General features: G+C 36.2%; 1 protein-coding gene across 2 annotated transcripts in view; it reads right to left on the bottom strand.

Moving 5' to 3' along the window:
• LOC149538614 (c-Myc-binding protein) overlaps positions 1-19,651 on the bottom strand; it is a 97,398-nt gene extending 77,747 nt beyond the window's left edge. Inside the window, exon 1 of one of the 2 annotated variants that reach the window (XM_089799926.1) lies at positions 19,225-19,616. In XM_089799926.1, coding sequence (XP_089656052.1) covers positions 19,225-19,227 — 3 coding nt within the window. In that variant the 5' untranslated portion in view covers positions 19,228-19,616. Of the gene's footprint in view, positions 1-19,224 lie in introns of both variants that reach the window. The other variant, XM_089799925.1, reaches the window with a different exon arrangement.
• Between the last annotated feature and the right edge of the window lie 412 nt (positions 19,652-20,063).

Genomic DNA, 20,063 nt, shown 5'->3' on the forward strand with positions numbered 1-20,063 from the left:
GATTAAGATCTGTGTATGAGTACTTGTTTATATATGATACATTTTGTCCAATATGATTGCTTATGTATATGTAATCAATCTGATTTATCTGTTGTAGACAATTATTATTTCTTTCCAGAACCTAAAATAGTTGGGGAGGAATACGAACTCAGTGCAATTCTTATACAAGGATATAATCCATATGCCTCCGAGATAGGAGAAGGTGCCATCAAAGAGTTAATGCTATTGTTTATGAAATGCCATTAACTTTTTTTTATATATCTATTATAGGCCAAGTTGGGCAGAGAAATCTTGTCTGTGGTAAACAAAGTTTATTCAACAATCATGGACAGCCACACCGGGATTCATCAAGGATAACTGACAAGTTTGAGATGAAGGGCATAGGTTGATAATATTTGATTATGGAAAATGACCTACAAGTAAAAAAGGGTGGAAAATTAGTACAAAACTAAACAATAAATATATATAAGCATAAATATTAAACTGAGTCAGCTCATGGTGGTCAAAGGGTATAAGTCTTGTTGTCAAGTCGAGAAGTGGGTTATTAAGCACCTAGTATCCAAGTAAATCCTTGGCCAAGGTACGTTCAATGGCTTATGATGCTGCTATGATCACTAGAGGTTAGGATAGCTTGCAGTTGGACGGATAGTTTATTGAAAGGAGTTCACTGCCTAGCTAGTTGTGAAATTGACACTCTAACACCAATATACTCAGTGGCAAGATAGGGGTTTTCCCATGCCTGTTCTCATGTAGGGAGGGCCTTTCTCAGTTGAGATTGTGTGGGGAAACTTAGGGTCCATGGTTGGGAGGTTAAGCCTCTAACAATGCTTCTCCTCTCCACCTAATGCCATGACTCGCTCAACATAGAACAAATCTACATCCATGTCTCCTTCATTTATCGAGTATTTTACTTTTATATATATTTCTAGTTCAGTTGAAATTATGATTAGTTAATTGTTAATGTTATAAGCTTTTTCATGTTTTCAAGCAGTTAATTAATTTACAAAATTAATCTTTCCTTCATAAAAGCAATTATCTAGAATTCAGTTAGTCTTTTATAATCGTTAATCTCTTTCATATGAATATATAAAGTAACTACTATAACTATCTTTCATGCATATGAATATGGAAAGTAACATAGTCAATAATTTATTAATTGTTATTTAAGGTTAGGAAAAATAGCTTGTTACAATAAATATTAGCACATAGAAAAGGTGTTAATAAATACTGCTAGGTTGTCTGACCAAACCCTAAATCGAGTTTATCACACTCTATTTTCAGTTGTGAGTAGGCAATATCTCCTTTGTTTCTCATCGTATGTGATGTCCCCATTTTCGCTAGCATTAGACTTTGAGGGATTAGCCCATTATTGTGATCCTCATAGGCTAATTATTGTGGATAGAGGGTCTTCTAAGGCAGAAGCTCCATTGGGGAGGGTCTTGTTTTCTTCAAAATTCAGTATGTTTAGTTTGGTCTTTGTTTGGCTCAGATTGGACTTCATTTGGGCTTAGTTTTGTGTACTCACTATTTATGGCAAGAGGGAAATAAAAGGTGTGATTCTTGTTTTAGACGGTGTGTCAAAATTATATGTATTTTGGGAGTTATTATTATTTTAGTACAAAATTATTATTAAATCATTAAGTAGCTTATTATTAAGTTATAATTTAACTTTAAATTTTCACTTAAGTTGAGGGTTGAGTCATCATTGGAAGAGGCCACTTATTTGATTAATTCATGGAAGCCTATGCCAAGGTATTACTTAAAAGGTACATAGAGTAATTATATTTTAAAATTCAAATATGTAACCAAAAAGTTAAAGTTTGCATTTAGGTGAAAAGTGTATAGAAGAAGCTATTAGCCATTGGTGTGTTGAAGAAGATTTTGGCCTTAATTGCTATAAAAGCAAGCCTCTAGATTTGATTATTCATCCTATGTATTTGTTATTTGGTGAATTTTGGAGTTTGAGGGTTTGAGTTGAAGATATTGTGAATTTCTTTCAGATTTTGTTAGCACTTTGAATTGGTTTCAAATGCCAATGAGTTGTGCCTCATTACTATTGCAATCTATGTTCCTCTGAGAATCTAGGATGGGGACTAGGACGGCAGAACGAGTTTCTAGGACGGCAAAAAAAATTGTCAATTTTGGGGAGGGCGGGGTGGGGGCAAATGGGGACAGCTATATAAATAGAGGGATATATAAGAAAATTTGCATATATACATTACATTCATAAGAAGACATGGATAAACCATGCCATTTAAACATCATAGAACCTTAACATACAACATTTCAATAATCAAACTCAATGCTCAATATGCTATAATGCATTCATAATTTGGACTTATTATCAATGTGCATGTCATATTAAAATAATAACATAAAATTTTGAAACTAACTTAAGAACATAATTTATAAGTCATTTTCAATAGCAACAAGAACAAAAACCTACCTTCCAAATTGAAACACACTACTATCATTTAATTCTGAACCTACACTTTCAATTCATTGTAAGTGGACTGAGATTAATACAAAAAGGTCCTCTATATAGTTCTGATCATGACATGGGTTTGTTACAATAAGACAGTATCTTAATGCAACTTCCAATATTCACCATATCTTCCACAAAGGACCCAGATCAACTCAAGACCAACCAAGCATTGATGTATTGCTAGAAAATGACATAAGGATGCATGTTCTAGGTCTATAATGTACTTTTCAGACTTTCCCAACACCTTGCAAATAGTTTGCTATATAATTTTGAGCATCTAGCATGACTGTAACAGCAATATTAATTCCATGATTCTTAACATAATGTTGTCAAATACTAATCAGAGGGCCCCAAATAGCAGGAATTAACTACCAAACAATAATAAGCACATTAGAGTGAACTTGGAAGGAGGGGCCCACTTTAAAATTAAAAAAGAAAAATATTTTATGTGTTGATGTTGTCTATAAAATCAGGGACAACCAGCCGTCTAGGGGACTAACAAGACGTCCCCAACTGTCCCCGAGACGTATGAACATCCCAAAGAAAAATTCCCGAAGCCCCCAAGTTTTTGGGACGTTTCCTGGGAATTTTCAGAACAGAGGGACTCGGTGGGACATCCCCTACCCGCCCCCCCATCCCAGGGACATCCCCATTTCCAAAACTTGGCCTTTTTGGGCAGGGTCACATCCCCGGGGAACGTAGATTGCAATTTGACTAAGAATTGGATCAATTCAAGCATGGAGAGTTGATGTTTTGCTGCTGCAAATGGTTAGGTTTTGGCATCACAGAATTCTGAATTGGGGACATCCTTGTGAGTTTACAGTTGAACTACGCAACACTGGAGGCTTCTAAACAACATATTGAGCTCTGAATATTACCAGTGGGAGTTCTAGAAGAGCTCCAATCAGTTTTAAGGAAGCAGCAATTGCATATACAGGGCTGTGCCTGTAAATTCAAGGCTCGTGTTGCTATTGGAAGGATTGGCGTCAACATTGGGGGAGAATTACGTTTTTAAATCTCAGCTGGAGACCAGTGTTACATTCTGCTATATCAAGCTCATTGCATTTGAATAAACAAGTTTGTTCATCGTATATATTTGCATACCATTGCATATGTTTGCATAATAAAACATAGAAGAGAGAATGTGCAAATTCAATTCCTATGCATTGTCATATATTTCATATTCTAAGAAAAAAGAAAAAAAACATATATATGAATAAACACAAAAAAATCCATTCTTCAGCACCGGTGGGGTTAGAGCCAGCAAGGCTCATTACATTGTATTGTTGTTGTTCCATGCACTCAAGTAAGTCTTTCATTGGTATGCATTCACCTTGTGTTGTTATATAGTTACTCAAAGACTTGTTCCTCGACCCTTAGTACTTGTTTCCAATGCCGAAAATAAGTACTATCTTGAAGACCTATATGAAAACATCTCCAAACATTATGAAACTGCAGATGAAGTTTCTTCATGTCTCCTATACATTTCCTATAAGCATCCCTTGAGAATCAGGAAACTTCCAATAAAGGTTTCACATATATATCAGATAAACTACAATGGGTTTTCCCAAAATGGTGATAGGTGGCAAACAATGGTAAAAAAGAAATGAGCAAATACAGTAGTAAACTTGTAAGTTTTGATAAAAGTTGACAAGTATTCTGAATAGAAAATTTTCTTGCTAAATCTCAAAGAGGTAAGAATATGAAGTGAAACAATAATAAGGCTTAAAAAGTGCATAGGCATTAAAGGTGTATCAATTGATCAAAAATATAATCATCTCAAGGGTGACCCATAACATGATTTTAAAATTAATGGTATTCCCCACCTAATTTCTCTGCCATCTCAAGTGATTATGCTTTTAAATTTTTTTCTATCACAATGATAATTATCGAATATCAATATAATTAATTGATAATATATTAATTTTTGAAAAGACGTAGAATGGTCATTTGCAGCATTTAGATGTGGTTTAGGGTATATTAGTGACGCAGTGCAAGGCAGGAGAATCCCCAAAGGAGATATCCTAGCCCCCTGCTATAAAACCATGCAGCAGAAACATAATAACAAGAAGCAACAATGCAAGATCTGATACCAAATCATAATAATATATTCATAAAATATAACTGATTACATGCAATGTGCCGGGCTGTAAGGCCTTCCCGGTTACGGCCAAATACAAAGCAAGTAATAGTTCTGCAAGATCCTTCAAGATCCAATCCCAAAACCCTGGCTACTAGCCCTTCTCAAAATTCGCTCTTCCAAGCTCCTCTACTTCTCCTTGCTGAATGATCATGCCTAAAGACTTCCCCACAACCCCTACTTATACCAATCTAAGCCACAGGTCGGCCCAGAACACAAATTAAATACAAATACATGAATTAAATGCGAAAGTCGGCCTCCTACAACAATTAAATTCCCAAAATCAATGTCTTAGTAAAATTGTGATATCTCCTAGCTCCGGATGAATTAGAACTCGTGCTTCGAACCGTAGATAGAAATCTAGGCTCTCTTCAATTCCTGAAATTTTCATCCTCTAACTCATTATAGAAAATTAGTTACACAACTTGCAACAGGCACCAAATTTCCAGACCATGCCGAGCAGCAAAAGACCATGCCGAGTAACCAAGACCATGCCGAGCTCCCAAGACCATGCCAAGCTCCTAGACCATTAACCAAAATCCCTCTCAAACATGCAGGATTGCAAGCGAACCCAAGATGCTCCTGCATCAATTAGAGTCACATTTACAGTTTGCAAAAGCCTCCAAATGTGAATTCGGTGATAATGGTGTAAAGGTACACCAAGAGAAGATACAAGCAATTCTAACTTGGCTGCCACCAAAGAACATATAAGAGTCAAAGTTTTTTGGGCCAGTGATCTTACGACGAGAGGTTTGTGAGAGGTTTCTCAGAGTTGGCATAAGTATTAACAAACCTTGGGTGCTTTCATCAGTCTAAGAAAACACAAACAATAGTTGACAAGCTCAAGCTAGTCATAAGCCTCTGTCCAGATTTAGCATTGTCGAATTTTACGCAGCCATTTGTCTTAGAGTGCGATGCATTGACTCGGGTAGTTGATGCAGTTCTAATGCAAAATTGACATCTGATTGCATTCAAGAGCCAAAAGTTGAAGGGTACAGAGAAGTATTCCACTTATGATAAGGAAATGCTAGCAATTATGCATGTGCTAGCTAAGTTTCAGTATTTGGAAGGGACTAATTTGTGTTTAGGACTTATCACAACAATCTCATATATTTTCTTGAGCAAAAAGATCTCAATGAACAGCAACAAAGATGGGTAAGACTAAGGCATTCGACTTTTGTCCAAAGAAAGAATAATATTGTTGTTGATGTTCTTTCCTAGAGACCAACTCTTTTCTCTCTTACTGAGATTTCAGCTGATTAGAAATATCAATTGCTAGCCGAATATACCAAATATACTTTTGCTTGTGATTTGATTGATGGTAGAATGTAGGATAATAGATATTCAGTAATGAATGATGTGATTTATTGCAAGAATAGAGTTTATCTTGTACCAAGGTCTTGTTGAATTTTCTAGGATCGCTTTCTGCCAATGTAATAACACTACCATCTTATTGGTGTGTTCCAATTGCAAATTTGAATGTTATATAAATATTCGGAGAAGAGACATGTCTCGTGAAGAGACATGTCCTTCTAATAATTTGTGAATTAATCATAAATTAAACAATATTAATATAACATATATATATATATATATATATAGAGAGAGAGAGAGAGAGAGAGAGAGAGAGTTGAATGTTATATAAATATTCATAGAAGAGACATGTCCTTCTGATAATTTATAAATTAATCATAAATTAAACAATATTAATATAACATATATATATATATATATATATATATAAAAGTAGATATATATTAGTGCTTGTCTTATTTATGATTAACCAATGACCATAGAGGGAGTATCTCTAGGTCGATTTAATCCAACAAAAGCTACAACCTTAACACTCACTCTTAGCTAGGGAGGATTGCTATATAACAGATTATGCTCTCAAGCATAAAGAGATTCATCTCATTGTGATATTCTTGAATGACATACTTAAGGATATCAGCATATATTCATCAAAATAGATGTTATCTTTCAATATCATCTGAATTATGATTCAACAAGGAATATCAACCATAAGATATTTATCAATCTCATATTTTTGTGGTATGTGCACTAGCATCAAATCCGTGATGCTTACCAAGCGAATATGTTATATCTAGTAGGATATGAGTTATCTGATTTTCGGCACTCTGGGACAACAACTTAATGTAGTCTATCAAAAAACAAGTAATCAGTCTGTCATGATCACTATCATAACAGGTATCATGACTTCCAGCATAGTCCGGGACAACAACTTAATGTAGTTTGTCATGATACATTCGTTATCATGATATCCGGCACTCCAGGACAATAGTCAAACGATAACAGGTCAAGCTATTGTTAAGATCGTCGCCTTACAATACCGACCTCACAAATACATCAATGATAGATCATCACCTTTCATGACATAATCCACATATGCAAAATAGTAACCACCATGAACCAAGTCAGAGGGTGGAACAACGGCTTTCACCTCAACTTCTTTCTCACAGAGAAGAATGCATTACAAGGAATTTCACTTGGAACTTCTCCCTCATAGAGAAGATATCATTCACAAGGGATTGCACTCAAAATTCTCCCTCTGAACAATGATCCTGGGAAGTCAGGTCCTATAGTTACTCCCTTAGAGACTCTCTTCGCCCAAACAATGCCTATTAGACTCCCTTTGAACCTAATATCTATCTTCCAACTTTATGGTGATAAGTAGTTACTTCCTCATGATGTACACAGGAGTAGGCCCATCAAAATCATACAGTCACACATGTATTTTCAGACTCCCTCTGCATATTAATCTTCTAAGCTCCTGCATTGCCTTAAAGAAGTGTCAAACTCCCTTTTAGTATAGAAGAATACTCATTTCACATAGTGCCAGTCATCGAAGATATTTTTCTGCCAAAAAACTCATAGGTCGAGTCCTACACTAATGCCTTGGTAGCATAGTTAATGCACCATTCTTCTCTTCTTGCAAGAGCATACCTGGAGACCAAACAATGGAACAAGAGTACATCAAGGCACATGACTCTTATTATTCATACACATAAGCAAGAGAATATATTTAACAAATAAGTGTTAAAATTAAAGATTATTAATACTTATTTGTACATCAACATCCTTGATACAAGTTGCTTTAAATGTAGGTCCATATCCATCAGTCAAAAAATGCCTCCATGTAAGCATTTATCAAACAATAGGAATGGAACATTGGTTTTTATTCCCCCCCACAATGTAGAATTCCCACTCTTTTATCGTTGAACAACTTTGCGTCACATGAAATATGTTTATATTTATGCTTCATCCCTTTCCAATTTAGTATAGAGAGAAATCATATTTTTCTAATTAATTGTCTTCCCTCCCTATTGAAGAATCAAATTGACTCTCTTCATATATCTTATATGAAGAGAGATAATTTGCTTAGTGATAATAGGCCCAATGCCTCTTTGCACTTACCTTCCTTATATCTACTACTTCTGATATTATTAAACGATAGAAATTTGAGTCAATTGAATCATTCTTGTTGGCTTTAGTATTTCTCTACTTTTGATTACTTCTAGCAACACTATGAGGTGTTCAAGACGAGTCTGGAAAATGTGTTATTGCCATTCAAGATTGATAATAAACCTCACCAACTCCATATTTTTTCACGGAAGCATACTCTTCTCAAAATATGTTAGTTTCTTGTGTCTTTGAACATTCCTAATCTCCCACACATAATGTAGGCAATAGATCAACCTATTAATTAAATGGACTTCTCATTTTCAATTCAAATAATAATCTTATTCGTCTAACTGCTCCCTCTGTTATGAAATAATACATCCTATATCAATCTTTCTTTTCTTGGTGGTGAATCCCATAACGTATCTAGCCCTGTCTGCATTCTTAGCAGTCTCGGTTGACTTCGTACTTCCTGCGGCAAAGCTAATATGAATTTCTCGCTTCCTCTGATTCTCATGTGTCGATCCTTGTAAACCTATCCTGTCAACACAATGTCCAAAGTCTTAAACACAAGGCAGTTTGTCTATTTCAGCACTGACTGTCCTTCCCAAAAGAGAGTAAGGTAAGAATGATGTCCAATCAATCAATGTCGATGTTGAATGTAGATGACAGATTAGTACATCTTTCTTCTGCTCAATATAATCCCCATTGTGATAGATAATATTATCGCTATTCAAAGTCCAAGCCTATTAAGTTGATGCCTAATATATCCCTTTCAAGACTGGAATTTATCCATATAATTGAAGAACTTATTAACTGATCCAAAACTTATCACAATTACTGAAGATCTAATTCCAGAATAATTACTGATGTCTTTAGGTCACTGAGTTCAACACCACTTGTAATTTTGCAACTTTCCAGTGCTTTTATTCAATGTTAATCATCTCCGGCATAATACTTCATGCCTTCCCTTATGTTCTTGTATTCAGCACTAGTAGACTTTTGTTTTATTAACAATGAATTATAATATAATTGCTGCTAAGAATATGTTATCTAGAATTTGCACTTTAGGTCTTCAAACCACTGACAATGACAACTAGCCTTTACCTAGCTCTGTATATAACTAGCCTCGACTCTTTCAGCTCCCAGCAACTGGATTCAACTGTTCACACCAGTGTCATGTAAAACTTCAAAATGCCCCCAAGTCTCAAGACCACTATTTGTGGTGTCAAGTTTGTTGATAGGAAGGGATTGAGTCCTTCCAATCCTCAGATGTATGTATCTGCACTCAGAGAGGTAATGCAAATCAAGAACCAAACCTGCATTCATTTTCACTGCCAATTTTCCTCTCCTTTGAATCCTGTCTCTTTTCCAATCAAACTCACAAACTAGTTAATAATCCCATCTGTTGTTTTTTTTTTCTTCTCTTGTCTTCCATACCTGTCCAGACTTCCATTACGCCTCTAATACCTTGCACACTCCCAACCATTTGTAATGCCAGACCCTTCTTATTCTGTCATTGCTATCCACGCACACCAAGACAATAATACGTGGAGATTCTGGCAAGTCTATGTAGCTTCCAAGTCAGTCCTTGCAAAAAATTGGATTATCATGAACCATTAGTGGTGTAGCCGCATAATAGGACCTTAATTATATTTCTTTCCTAACTTGGTAATTTTGTGACATAGGTGATGTAGTCTACCTCCAATGATCACATGATCCCATTAAGTTTCAAATTAGCCCCTTGGATCACAAATGATAAGGGCTAACAACTAATCCCCGGTGGTGAGTCATATTATTGTATCGGGCTGTCACACAGACAGCACTCAATTTCATAATCACGAGTCTTATTAATCTGATCAGGCTGCCACACGGACAGCACCCGACTCTTCAAAAATTCTTCTTCTTTTGTCTTCTATTGTTGAACAACTTTTTCGAAGGAGTTTCAATTTTTATTGTAAAACCGATTCTAATAGCATATCCTCTGCGTGTGGTGACGACGCCTCCTTATCTTGTGATTATAATTGCTTTAACATCAGACATGCAATCCTTTATACATAATATCACCATGATGTTTTTCCAGTCAGTTTGCTTGTCTTTGATCCATGATGTCCTTATTCGAATCCTTTTCTCCTATCACATAATTATTCTGCATCTTTTCTATTTTCTACATTTGCAGCCTGCAGCTCTGCTACCATGTTGAATTTTCTAGGATCGTTTTCTGCAAATGTAATAACACTGCCATCTTAGTGGTGTGTTCCAATTGCAGATTTTAATGTTATATAAATATTTGTAGAAGAGACATGTCTCTTTGATAATTTATAAATTAATCATAAATTAAACTATATATATATATATATATATATATATTAGTGCTTGTCTTATTTATGATTAACCAATGACCATAAAAGGATTATCTCTAGGTCAATTTAATCCAACGGAAGCTACAACCTTAACGGGTCTAAGTTGAAATTTAAGATTTTAATGGCAATGCATAATACTCCTTTAGTAAGACATCTAAGATTTTTTTTAACATATCGACAGGTACGTAAAAGATTTAGCTGCAAGGGATTGAAAAAGGATGTATTGCAACATATCAGGGAATGTCTAGCCTGTGAGCAGAACATGGTAGAGCACACATTCCTTAAAGGCCTCCTACAACCATTGTTGATACTTGAATAAAAGTAGCAAGGAGTAACCATAGAATTTATCACAGGGTAGCCACGTGTCCAGGGAAAAGATCGCATATTTGTAATTGTTGATTGATTGACAAAATATGCCCATTTCTTTGCTATAAATTATTCTTCAAAGAGGTGTTCCAGTTACATGGGCTCCCTGAAACGATCATTAGTAATCATGATAGAAAATTCTTAAGTATGTTTTGGCAGGATTTATTTTGGTTGGCAAGTACCGTGTTGGCACCAAGCACAAGCTACCATCCAAAAAAACAACGGTCAAACAGAGATAGTGAGTAAATGAATTGAGAGATATCTGTGTTACTATGTCTCATGACAGTAGCATGCTTGGATCAGATGGTTGCATCTAGGTGAGCATTGCTACAGTACCACCTACCACATGTTGATTGGCAGATCTCACTTTAAAGCTTTATACAGTTATGATGCCTTTTCGTTCATAGATTTGGCCTTTGATGATAGTAGAGTTCCACAGGCCAAGGAGACAATGCAATGCTTTCAAGAAATTCTCAAGGCATTGAAGTACTATCTGCAGCATGCACAGAACTAGCAGAAGATGTATGTCGATAGGCATAGAATTGAGAACTTTTGAGATTGGGGACTGGGTTTTCCTATGTTTGCAGCCATACAGATAACCTTCATTAAAGAAGAGTGATGCAAAAAAACTTAAGCCACATTTTTATGGGACTTACAGGGTAGTGAGAAGAATTGGTGATGTGACTTATGAATTGGAACTATCTGAGGGAAGTAAGATTCCCAGTGTCTTCCATGTTTCTTGCCTCAAGAAGGCATTGGGTCAGCAGGTTGAAACATCTCCAGAGCTTCCACCTCCTGATGAAAAAGGATAATAGGTGTTAGTTCCCGAGGGTATTGCAGATTGGAGAGAAAAGAAGCTAAGAAATAAGGTCTTAATAATTGCAATTGCTTGTGGACCACCAATCACAAGAAGGAAGTATTGTCATGTCCTGCCTTGTTTAGCCATCTTGATTTAAATAAATAGAAATGTTAGCTTAGTACTTTTCCCTCTGTTGAGACTAAAAATTGCAAGGTCAATTTTTAGTAACATTGAGAAATCAAGCCCTTAAATGCTTTTAAATGAGATTGTACCTGGTTGTCAGTCTGAGGCCTAAGAGGTGTTTAATGTTTCTAACACCTTTCATTTAGTGCGTCTATGTTTTCTATGAAGTTAAACTGACATTTCGAACCATTTTGTGAAGTTCCATTTTGAGCTAGTGTCAAAATTTGCAATTCTACCGAGTGTCAAATAGCGATCAGAGGCCCAGTTTGCATCTAAATATCTTTTACCCAGGACTGTGTCATGACTAGTCACTTTGGGGATGTTTAGTGTCCATAATAGAGAACCTATGTTTCAATTTTCAAGTCATTTCGAATCCGTTTGACTAGGTTTTGAACCCCTCAAAGTTGGTCATTTACTGTTTTGTGCATTTAACTAGTTGTTCACAATTTTGGGAAGCCCTGTTCGACCAATCATATCTTTGACCCAGTTGACCCAAATGAAAAAATTATTTTTGCATTGTAATCTAGGGGTAAGACGCTTCATATGTTCCAATTTTGAGATCATGTCGAATCCATTTGATCAATTTGCTAACATGATCAAAAACCCAGTTTGCATTGTTTTGTTACGGCTAAGGTATCCAGATTGATCCGTACCCCTGTTCGGCATGTTATAACTTTGATCCTGTGATTGGCTAGCCTAAATGGATTGTACCATTGTGTTGTGTCCTAGAAATCCTTGAAATATGCCAGTTCTTAAGTCATGATGAATCCATTTGCATACTTTCTTATGTTCGTACATTTGCCAAAAATCACTTTTTGACACATTTGCCAGTTAAAATTTCCAAGTGCCTGTTTTCGGAAATTCACCAAATGTGCCCTGTGATTCTTCATGAGCCCAAAACATGGAATTATATCCTCTTCATGGCAAAGAACTTATATCCTAGTTTTCAAAACCCCAAGTGATCAATAACCCAATTTATAATGCCGAACCCGAGCCCAGTTTTTGTTTTTTAACATTGTTTGCTTGCAGGGTAATTGAAGTATGGATGTTCGGCTATTAAAATCTTTTGACTGGAAATTCGTCATGGGCTAAAAATTTGAAATTTGCAGTGTGGTAAAGTATACAGGATTGAACACTCATGCCAATTTTTACAACCTCGTTACTTGATTAAGTTAGCTTTTACGGCCACCTGGCAGGCCTCCTGACACAATTTTCACAATGGTGCGGAAATGTTTTAAAAAGGAGTTTTAAAGTAATGTTCTTGTGATTTTTTTTTTTAGTTCCAGTCATTGCAAGTGGAGATCATGCATTGTGATGATTAAAACTTCAAAATGTGATAGACCATTAAAGGGAGAAGTCAGAAATTATCAATGTTAAATAATTTCTTTGGGATATGCTTTGATCTAATGATCAAACTATGTGGAGTAGATATAGTTTGCCAAAGCATTTCAATTGTATTAAAAGGGGAAACCACGGGCAACTTAAGGAATTTCCACATGCAGATAAGAGCAGCATGAGTTTGAAGGGAGTCAGCTCAATCAATACAAAGCCAGAGCCACTAATTTAAAGCAATTCATGCAAATGAAATGGGGCAGTCGGCATTGTTATGGAGCAACTCCATAAGAGAAAATGGAAATTAAGGAACAAATCAAAGCCATAGAAGCCGGTTGCAGCAGTTAGCACAGAGCTCTCATGCATAAAAGGAACCAACGTTTTTTAAAGCACAATATGCCCAGTGTTAAGAAGAGCAGCCCATAGCTTTAAAAAGGCTTACTCAAGGCAAAATCTGCTGTCATAATGGAGGACATATTCAAGGAAAGAAGATCACGTTTTTTTTTTTTTAATTTTAACAAAGAGAAGCCGCAGGTAAATAGAAATCATACAGTCAAAACAAAAGGTTAAAGTCACTGATCAACCGGAAGGGAATTCACATCAATTGAAGATTTCCAATACATTTAAAATGCAGTCCAAGCCTGAGATAATGCAGGGGGCATCCAACAGCAGACATAAATAGGGAAGCAAGCAGATAGAAGAGGGTAGAGAGAGCCCACGTTTTGAGCACGAGCTGCAGATATAAAAAATGTCATGCAATAAAAAATCCAGCGCTGAGAATGGCCAAGGCATTAAGAGCATGAGTGACCCCATGCATAGAAGTAGCAGGGACAGTGTGTAGAAAGCTGCCCACGTCCAGGAGACACCCCATGAGCATAAAGACTCAGCACGTTGCAACATGGGAGCCACAAAATACAGGAGCAATCAACGCTAAGAGCAAGAAAAGCCAGTGAGATTTTATCCCACATTGCCCATGGGTAAGACTTTTAAAGTCTTTAAATAATATCTTGTGTGCTATGTATAATGAATTAAGAAAGAGGCTTTTGGAAGCCATGATGCACGCGGGACCCAGACAGCTATGTGGTGACGTCAGCAGGGTCCAAAGCATAATTTTGAACCAACTCGCATATCAAAATGGTGACGTCAACAAAGCCAAGCACCCGGAAAGCTGAAAAATCCGGCACCTCGCTATTTCGCTAGCCGGGAAATGTCAGAATTTCCGGCTAGCGAGGTAGCAATGTCACCGGAAAACCCAAAATCCGGCGAGATCCAAAATATTGCGTGGGTCCCACGTGCAATTCCATCAGCGAATCAGTAAGTGACACGTGTCACTCGGTCAAACTTTAGGTTGACCACGGATTAAAAGGGTGAGCGAAATATTGAGAAGTTTAAAATAATAATATTTTATTATTATTTTTGTTGAAAATGCCCATGTCAAGTTTGAAAATCAAATGGGACATTTTCTAAAGTTTATACTTTAGATTTTTTTTAATTTTATAAAAAAAATCAAAGTTGCAAGCATGAACCTTCTAGCAGAGGACTATTTTTTGAAATAAGATTCTGGAGGTTTTCAAGAGGCCAGATAGGCGATGTTATATATCGCCGGAATCGGGAGAAGACGAACTTTCCAATTATGGAGTCAGTTTTTGCATAGGTATCAGTCAGTTTGAGCTACACGAGGTTTTCTATCAGGTACCTAAAGTGCCACCATATTCATACCAGGAAGTTCAGATTTGTTTTTTGTCAAGATAATGACTTGGATATCAGTAGAAGGCAATGGAAATGTAGTTAGGGTCGAATTTGTTCTGATTTACTCAGTAAAAACTCATTTTCACTAGCTTTTTCATAGGGCAATCAGATATTTTGGCAAGTAAAGGGTTTTCATCATTAGGCAAGGATATTTTGCAAGTTTATTATAGATTAATGATGAAACAAAATCAGATCAGAAGGGATGAAAGAAGAAAGAGGTTTTTTAGTTACAGAGGATTGGATTTCAAGTGGACACCTGGCAATTGCATATCAGATCCGGGAATTCATTTCTTGCTATATCTTTCTTTCTTTCTTCATTTGTAGGGGTTCCAGTTTTTGGGAAGAAAAAGTTCATTGCTGTGATACCATTAGGGATTCTAGTTTTTGCACTGTGAGACCATTGGTTCCAGTATTTTGACATGTTTCCATGACTGTGACACCATTTTCTTCAGCAGAACTCTCATGTGAACAGCATTGTAGAGATAATATAGATAGTTCTGAGATATTAGGTTGTTTCATGTTTTAATCTTATGCATCTGAATGTATAGTTTCAAGGAAATGAATACATATGATCAACAATTTCACTAGTTTTGTTCTGGTTCTTGTCTCCTGTCTCAGCATTCTGTAAATCTTATGTGGTTTTGGAACAAAGATTTGAGACCCATTTGCATCCCTCTCAGGTTGTATGTTTGATGTATTTTGCTGTTGGACCAAAGGGCCAAGTAAATGCTCAATATGTTTAAACAAGGTTACTGGTTGTTTGAGAAGGATATTTTGTGAGAATGAGACCTGAATGAACACTGATGTCTGAATCACAAGGTGGTTAGATAGATCTGATGTCTGGGTATATGAGATACGTCCTGATGTCACAGATGTATGTTTTGAATTCATGGAATTGCCCAATGGATTAGGCACTGATCAGTTATAGGATCACTGGTTATACTGTTGCATTTCTGAGGTTTTGTTGAATCAACATCTTTAATCAAATGAATTTCCCTTTCATGTTGAAGAGTTATAAACAGAACGCCCTCACTCAGCCTATGAATTTCATTGTTTTGCATCTAGCTACTGCAGATATATGTTATTTCATAAGTTATTAGGAGAAATAAGGGTTTCTATCTGCTTTGTATTAGATTCAGTGTATGCTTTGATAACTGGTACCATATAAGGAATCTATAGGTTCACCTGCCTAGGTTTAGCAAAGCCTGAAGTGCAGAAGGAGTATAGCCTTATAGTTGGCCTGGTGTCTGAATGGGCATGTTGAAAATGGGAGTTAGCTGCCCCTAGATGTGCTTTGTTCTCATCAGGGTAATTGGAAATGGGTAACGTTTTCAAACTCCAACACCCTCAGGTGAAGCATTCATTAAATTAAGGCAAAGTTCCCAGACTCAGACCCTGCCCTGACTCAACGAGGATAACTCGACTCGTGAACAGACTCAGACTCGACCGTGACTTGGCAGTGACTTGGCAAAGCAACAAAACCCTTGAAATTTTATGAAGATTTATCCTTACCTTCACCCTTTTGCTATCATATATTGAAACTGGCAGCGCTGACCAGGCTCGCCGACCCAGACCCAGCAGGGCTGACCCACCTGCCGACCCGGGATACTCACTCGACATGTGTCATGGAACAATGAATTAAAGGGGTGAATTTTGAGTTATTCCTATTTTTCAGTGACAATGTTGAGTCTTAAGCTATGGATTTGTTTTTTTCTTGCTGTTGCCAAGCTAAGAGATTGGGTTGTTTTATGACAAGGCAGATCTGTAGCCAAGGTCAGGATAAGGTGAGATGGAGTGGATAATAGAAAGTTTCCTCTGCAGTTCACCAAAACAATTTTGGAAAGAAAGCTCGAAGAAAAGGGAAAGGACATGTTTTTGGTATCAGTTATGTTTCATTTTTTAAAATCAGTTCTGGACAAGGTCAGGACGCCAAACCCTGCAGCTTGTGCTTTGGATGTTCCTCCAAAGCTTTCAACCATTTAACCTCATCTCAGTTGCGGCTAATAGTAATTTTCTCAGGCGCATAGACCAGCAGTCTCTGTTTCTCAATCTGCTGTCTGATCTATTTTACCTCCTACAACGACAACAGCCACCAGCAGCTCTGAATTGCTTCCTTATAAGATACACAGCAACAGTAGATGAGAATTTCTAGTTGATGTAATAACCCAGACTGATGAACATACTATGTTAGAAATATCTGCGTATGTGAATAAACCCTGAATTTGTTTTCTTTGGCAAAAAAGCATATCTCTGTAATTAGAAATTAATCAAGTTTGGAAAGTTTTCCTGTGTGTTCTTCAATACAAATGAAATTACTGTTGCAATTGAAGGCATAAATATCTATTTCAAACGTATGTTTCTTATAAGTTAAAACCCTTCATAAGACAATCTTTTAGACTTGAAATTCAGCAATCATTGGAAGAAAAGATATTTCAGATTTTCAAAAACAAGCAACTGGAGTAGGATCCGAAATGGATAGGAACAGAATAAAACTATCGAAGCCATGATCCATAGCCTCACATGAGATCCAAGGACTTCGCTTTCAAGGAAGAATATTCATGAGATCACTAAGAGAATCATAGAAACTGGTCTGGTGGGTGGGCAGTGGGACAAGTGCCTCTGATCCTCTGAAAAAGAAAATTTTCCAGTATGACTAAATTTTACAGAAAAACCATGATTAAACCCATCTCCTGCAAGAAAAAAACTGGAACAGAGAACAAAAGATGCAGTGCATTCAAAAGGAGGTAACAGCCCGAGGAGGACCAGATTTACCTGTCAATTTACAACATTCCCTCAGGAACCAGATGACAATGTTGTGTGTGTGACTGTAAATAATGCAGATGGAGAGGATCAGAATAGCCCTTCATGTTATTTCATCGCTACAGTCTTTTTCATCGATTTTTAAAATAAGATTGAGTTGAAGTGCTTTTAAACTGAAAATATAATGTAGTTTTCTTTTAGGACTATTTCAGGGTGCTTAAATGCCCTTTTACAGAGAGCACAGCACATCAATTTAGCAGATTATTTAAAAATCCGTATCAGACTCACTTATCCTTAGGGCTTATAATATAAAAACCTACATACACTTAAATTCTTAATTATGCAATGAGTATGAATGAATTTGGTTTTGATGTAGGTGAACCACAAATGCTTCCTTTCCTTCCCTTGCTATTTCAGAACAACAGAGAGACTTAAAAACAACGAGTACGAGGGAAGTGAATAGACAATCACGCAGCCTGGAGGCAGTATTTGAGAGCAGAAAATCAGAGATAGTGTTCAGCTTTCTACCTTTCCAGTCTTTCCATGTATTCAAAGTGGATTGACAACTTTCACTCAGTTTCTTTTCATTGTGTTCGGAATGGAGAATAGAAAACAATTTGATTCTGGATTTTCAACAATTTCCAATGCGAGTTGCTTAAAGCTTTGAAGGTTTAATATTCAGATTCAGTTAATTTATGGTATCAAGGCCTCAAAGTAAAAGGAGGTAGTTGCTGAGTTCAGATCTGGGTGTTGAAGATTTAGTAGACTGTTTGAAACTGTGTGTTGGATACAAGTTATCTTTGGACCCATAAAAACCAGGACATGTTTGATGCATAAGAATGAATTTAATTTTAATCCGGATGATATGAGCAAGGCAGGTTCCTTTTGTTTTACTTTCTTTGGTAGAATGGCAGAGAGAGATGATAGCATTGAAGATGAGGAAGTTGAACTCACAGTCACGCACAATTTTCTACTCAATATTTTCAGTGAAAGAAATCGGAAAAAGCACACAATAGAGAAATAAGCCATCCGTCTCTTTATGACTGACAAACAAATGGAGCAAAGCTTCTTCAAACCAAGATAGTGCTGGAGAAGGTGAGGCTCTTATTCGACAGTTATAGCATCTAATCAACATCTCCAACTGATAAAATTTGATTTCCCTTGTTATTCTCCATTTGTGTTGCAATTGCTAGACTTTATACAATGTACATATATGCATATTAGCGAAAATATTTTTCTCTGTTTAACACCCTGAATATTCTCCACCTCCGCCCTAAAATGCAAATAAAGAGTTTCAGTGTTGATTAGATGCTCGAGATTCTGTGATGAAATAGGTCCCTGGGATTTTAGAAGCATTAATTTAAGAATCGTCGTCGAATTGGCATCTAATACTCTCCCACTTTCCAAATCCTTCAAAAAGATATGTTTGGGTATCCTCCACTTCTTCGATGTAGATCGTATAAAATCCGAAAACAAACAATACAATCAGATAAATTATTGGAAGGAATTTGGCACAATCTAAACAATAAATACCCCCTAATTTTGCAGAAAACATCTCCCAAACCACATCAAGGGCGACAAATAATCTAAATGCGAGACAATGGAAAGATGAAAAGGAGAGATTTACCATTGTTGAAGAGGGGAGAAAAAGTTATACAAAGATCAAACACCGAAACCACCCTGCTCCCTGCAAGATAACTCTTCTCCGCCGACAAATAACAGGCTCGAAAACTCCCGTAGAAAATTAAATATGATAAATGAATGAAAATCCTGATAAATTAGATTTGAGCAAGATGGACAGATATAATGAATTGGTTAATCCAGAGCACCTCGTTTGATTTTACTTTCCAGCTGAATTTTGTGTAGATCTGTTTAAAATTTAAGTAGATTATTTTTCACTTTGGATCTCGTTTTGAGTTGTTATTATATTATTATTTAAAACTTTACAAAATTATGAAAAGGATGAGCTGTTTACCTTTTTTTCAGAACCAACGGATTTCTCGACTTGTCCCATTCAAATACTTGATGAACTATTGAACAAAGTGATACATCAAATACCACCAATATAATAGTAGATAAAAACATATGTTCAATTCTACTTTTAATAATTATTTATTTATTTATTAGACTTAATAGAATGGTAAATAAAAATTAGAGTTGAATTTGAAATTATGTTGTCCGTGGATAGGTAAATGTAGAAGAAAAAAATGAATAAATTCTTTTGCTTTCACATTTTAAAGTAGATATGAACTAAAAAATGGATGGTTCTTTCTTTATATTTGGTTCTTGGTTGAATAGTTTGAGGCTTCTGTTCTTATTTTAGATAGGTAAAACAACTTTGTGGATGAAGAAGATGTTATGAACTAAAGAAAGGTGGGTAGAAATTGGTGTTATAAGGTTCAAGCTTTATTATATCATTAAGGACGTGACCACAAGGTTGGAATCTTTTGTCGTTGCACTAAAAGC

Source organism: Cupressus sempervirens, chromosome 9, assembly GCF_028749045.1.
Source record: "Cupressus sempervirens isolate cs-2001-9-10 chromosome 9, ASM2874904v1, whole genome shotgun sequence".
Lineage (NCBI taxonomy): Eukaryota > Viridiplantae > Streptophyta > Pinopsida > Cupressales > Cupressaceae > Cupressus > Cupressus sempervirens.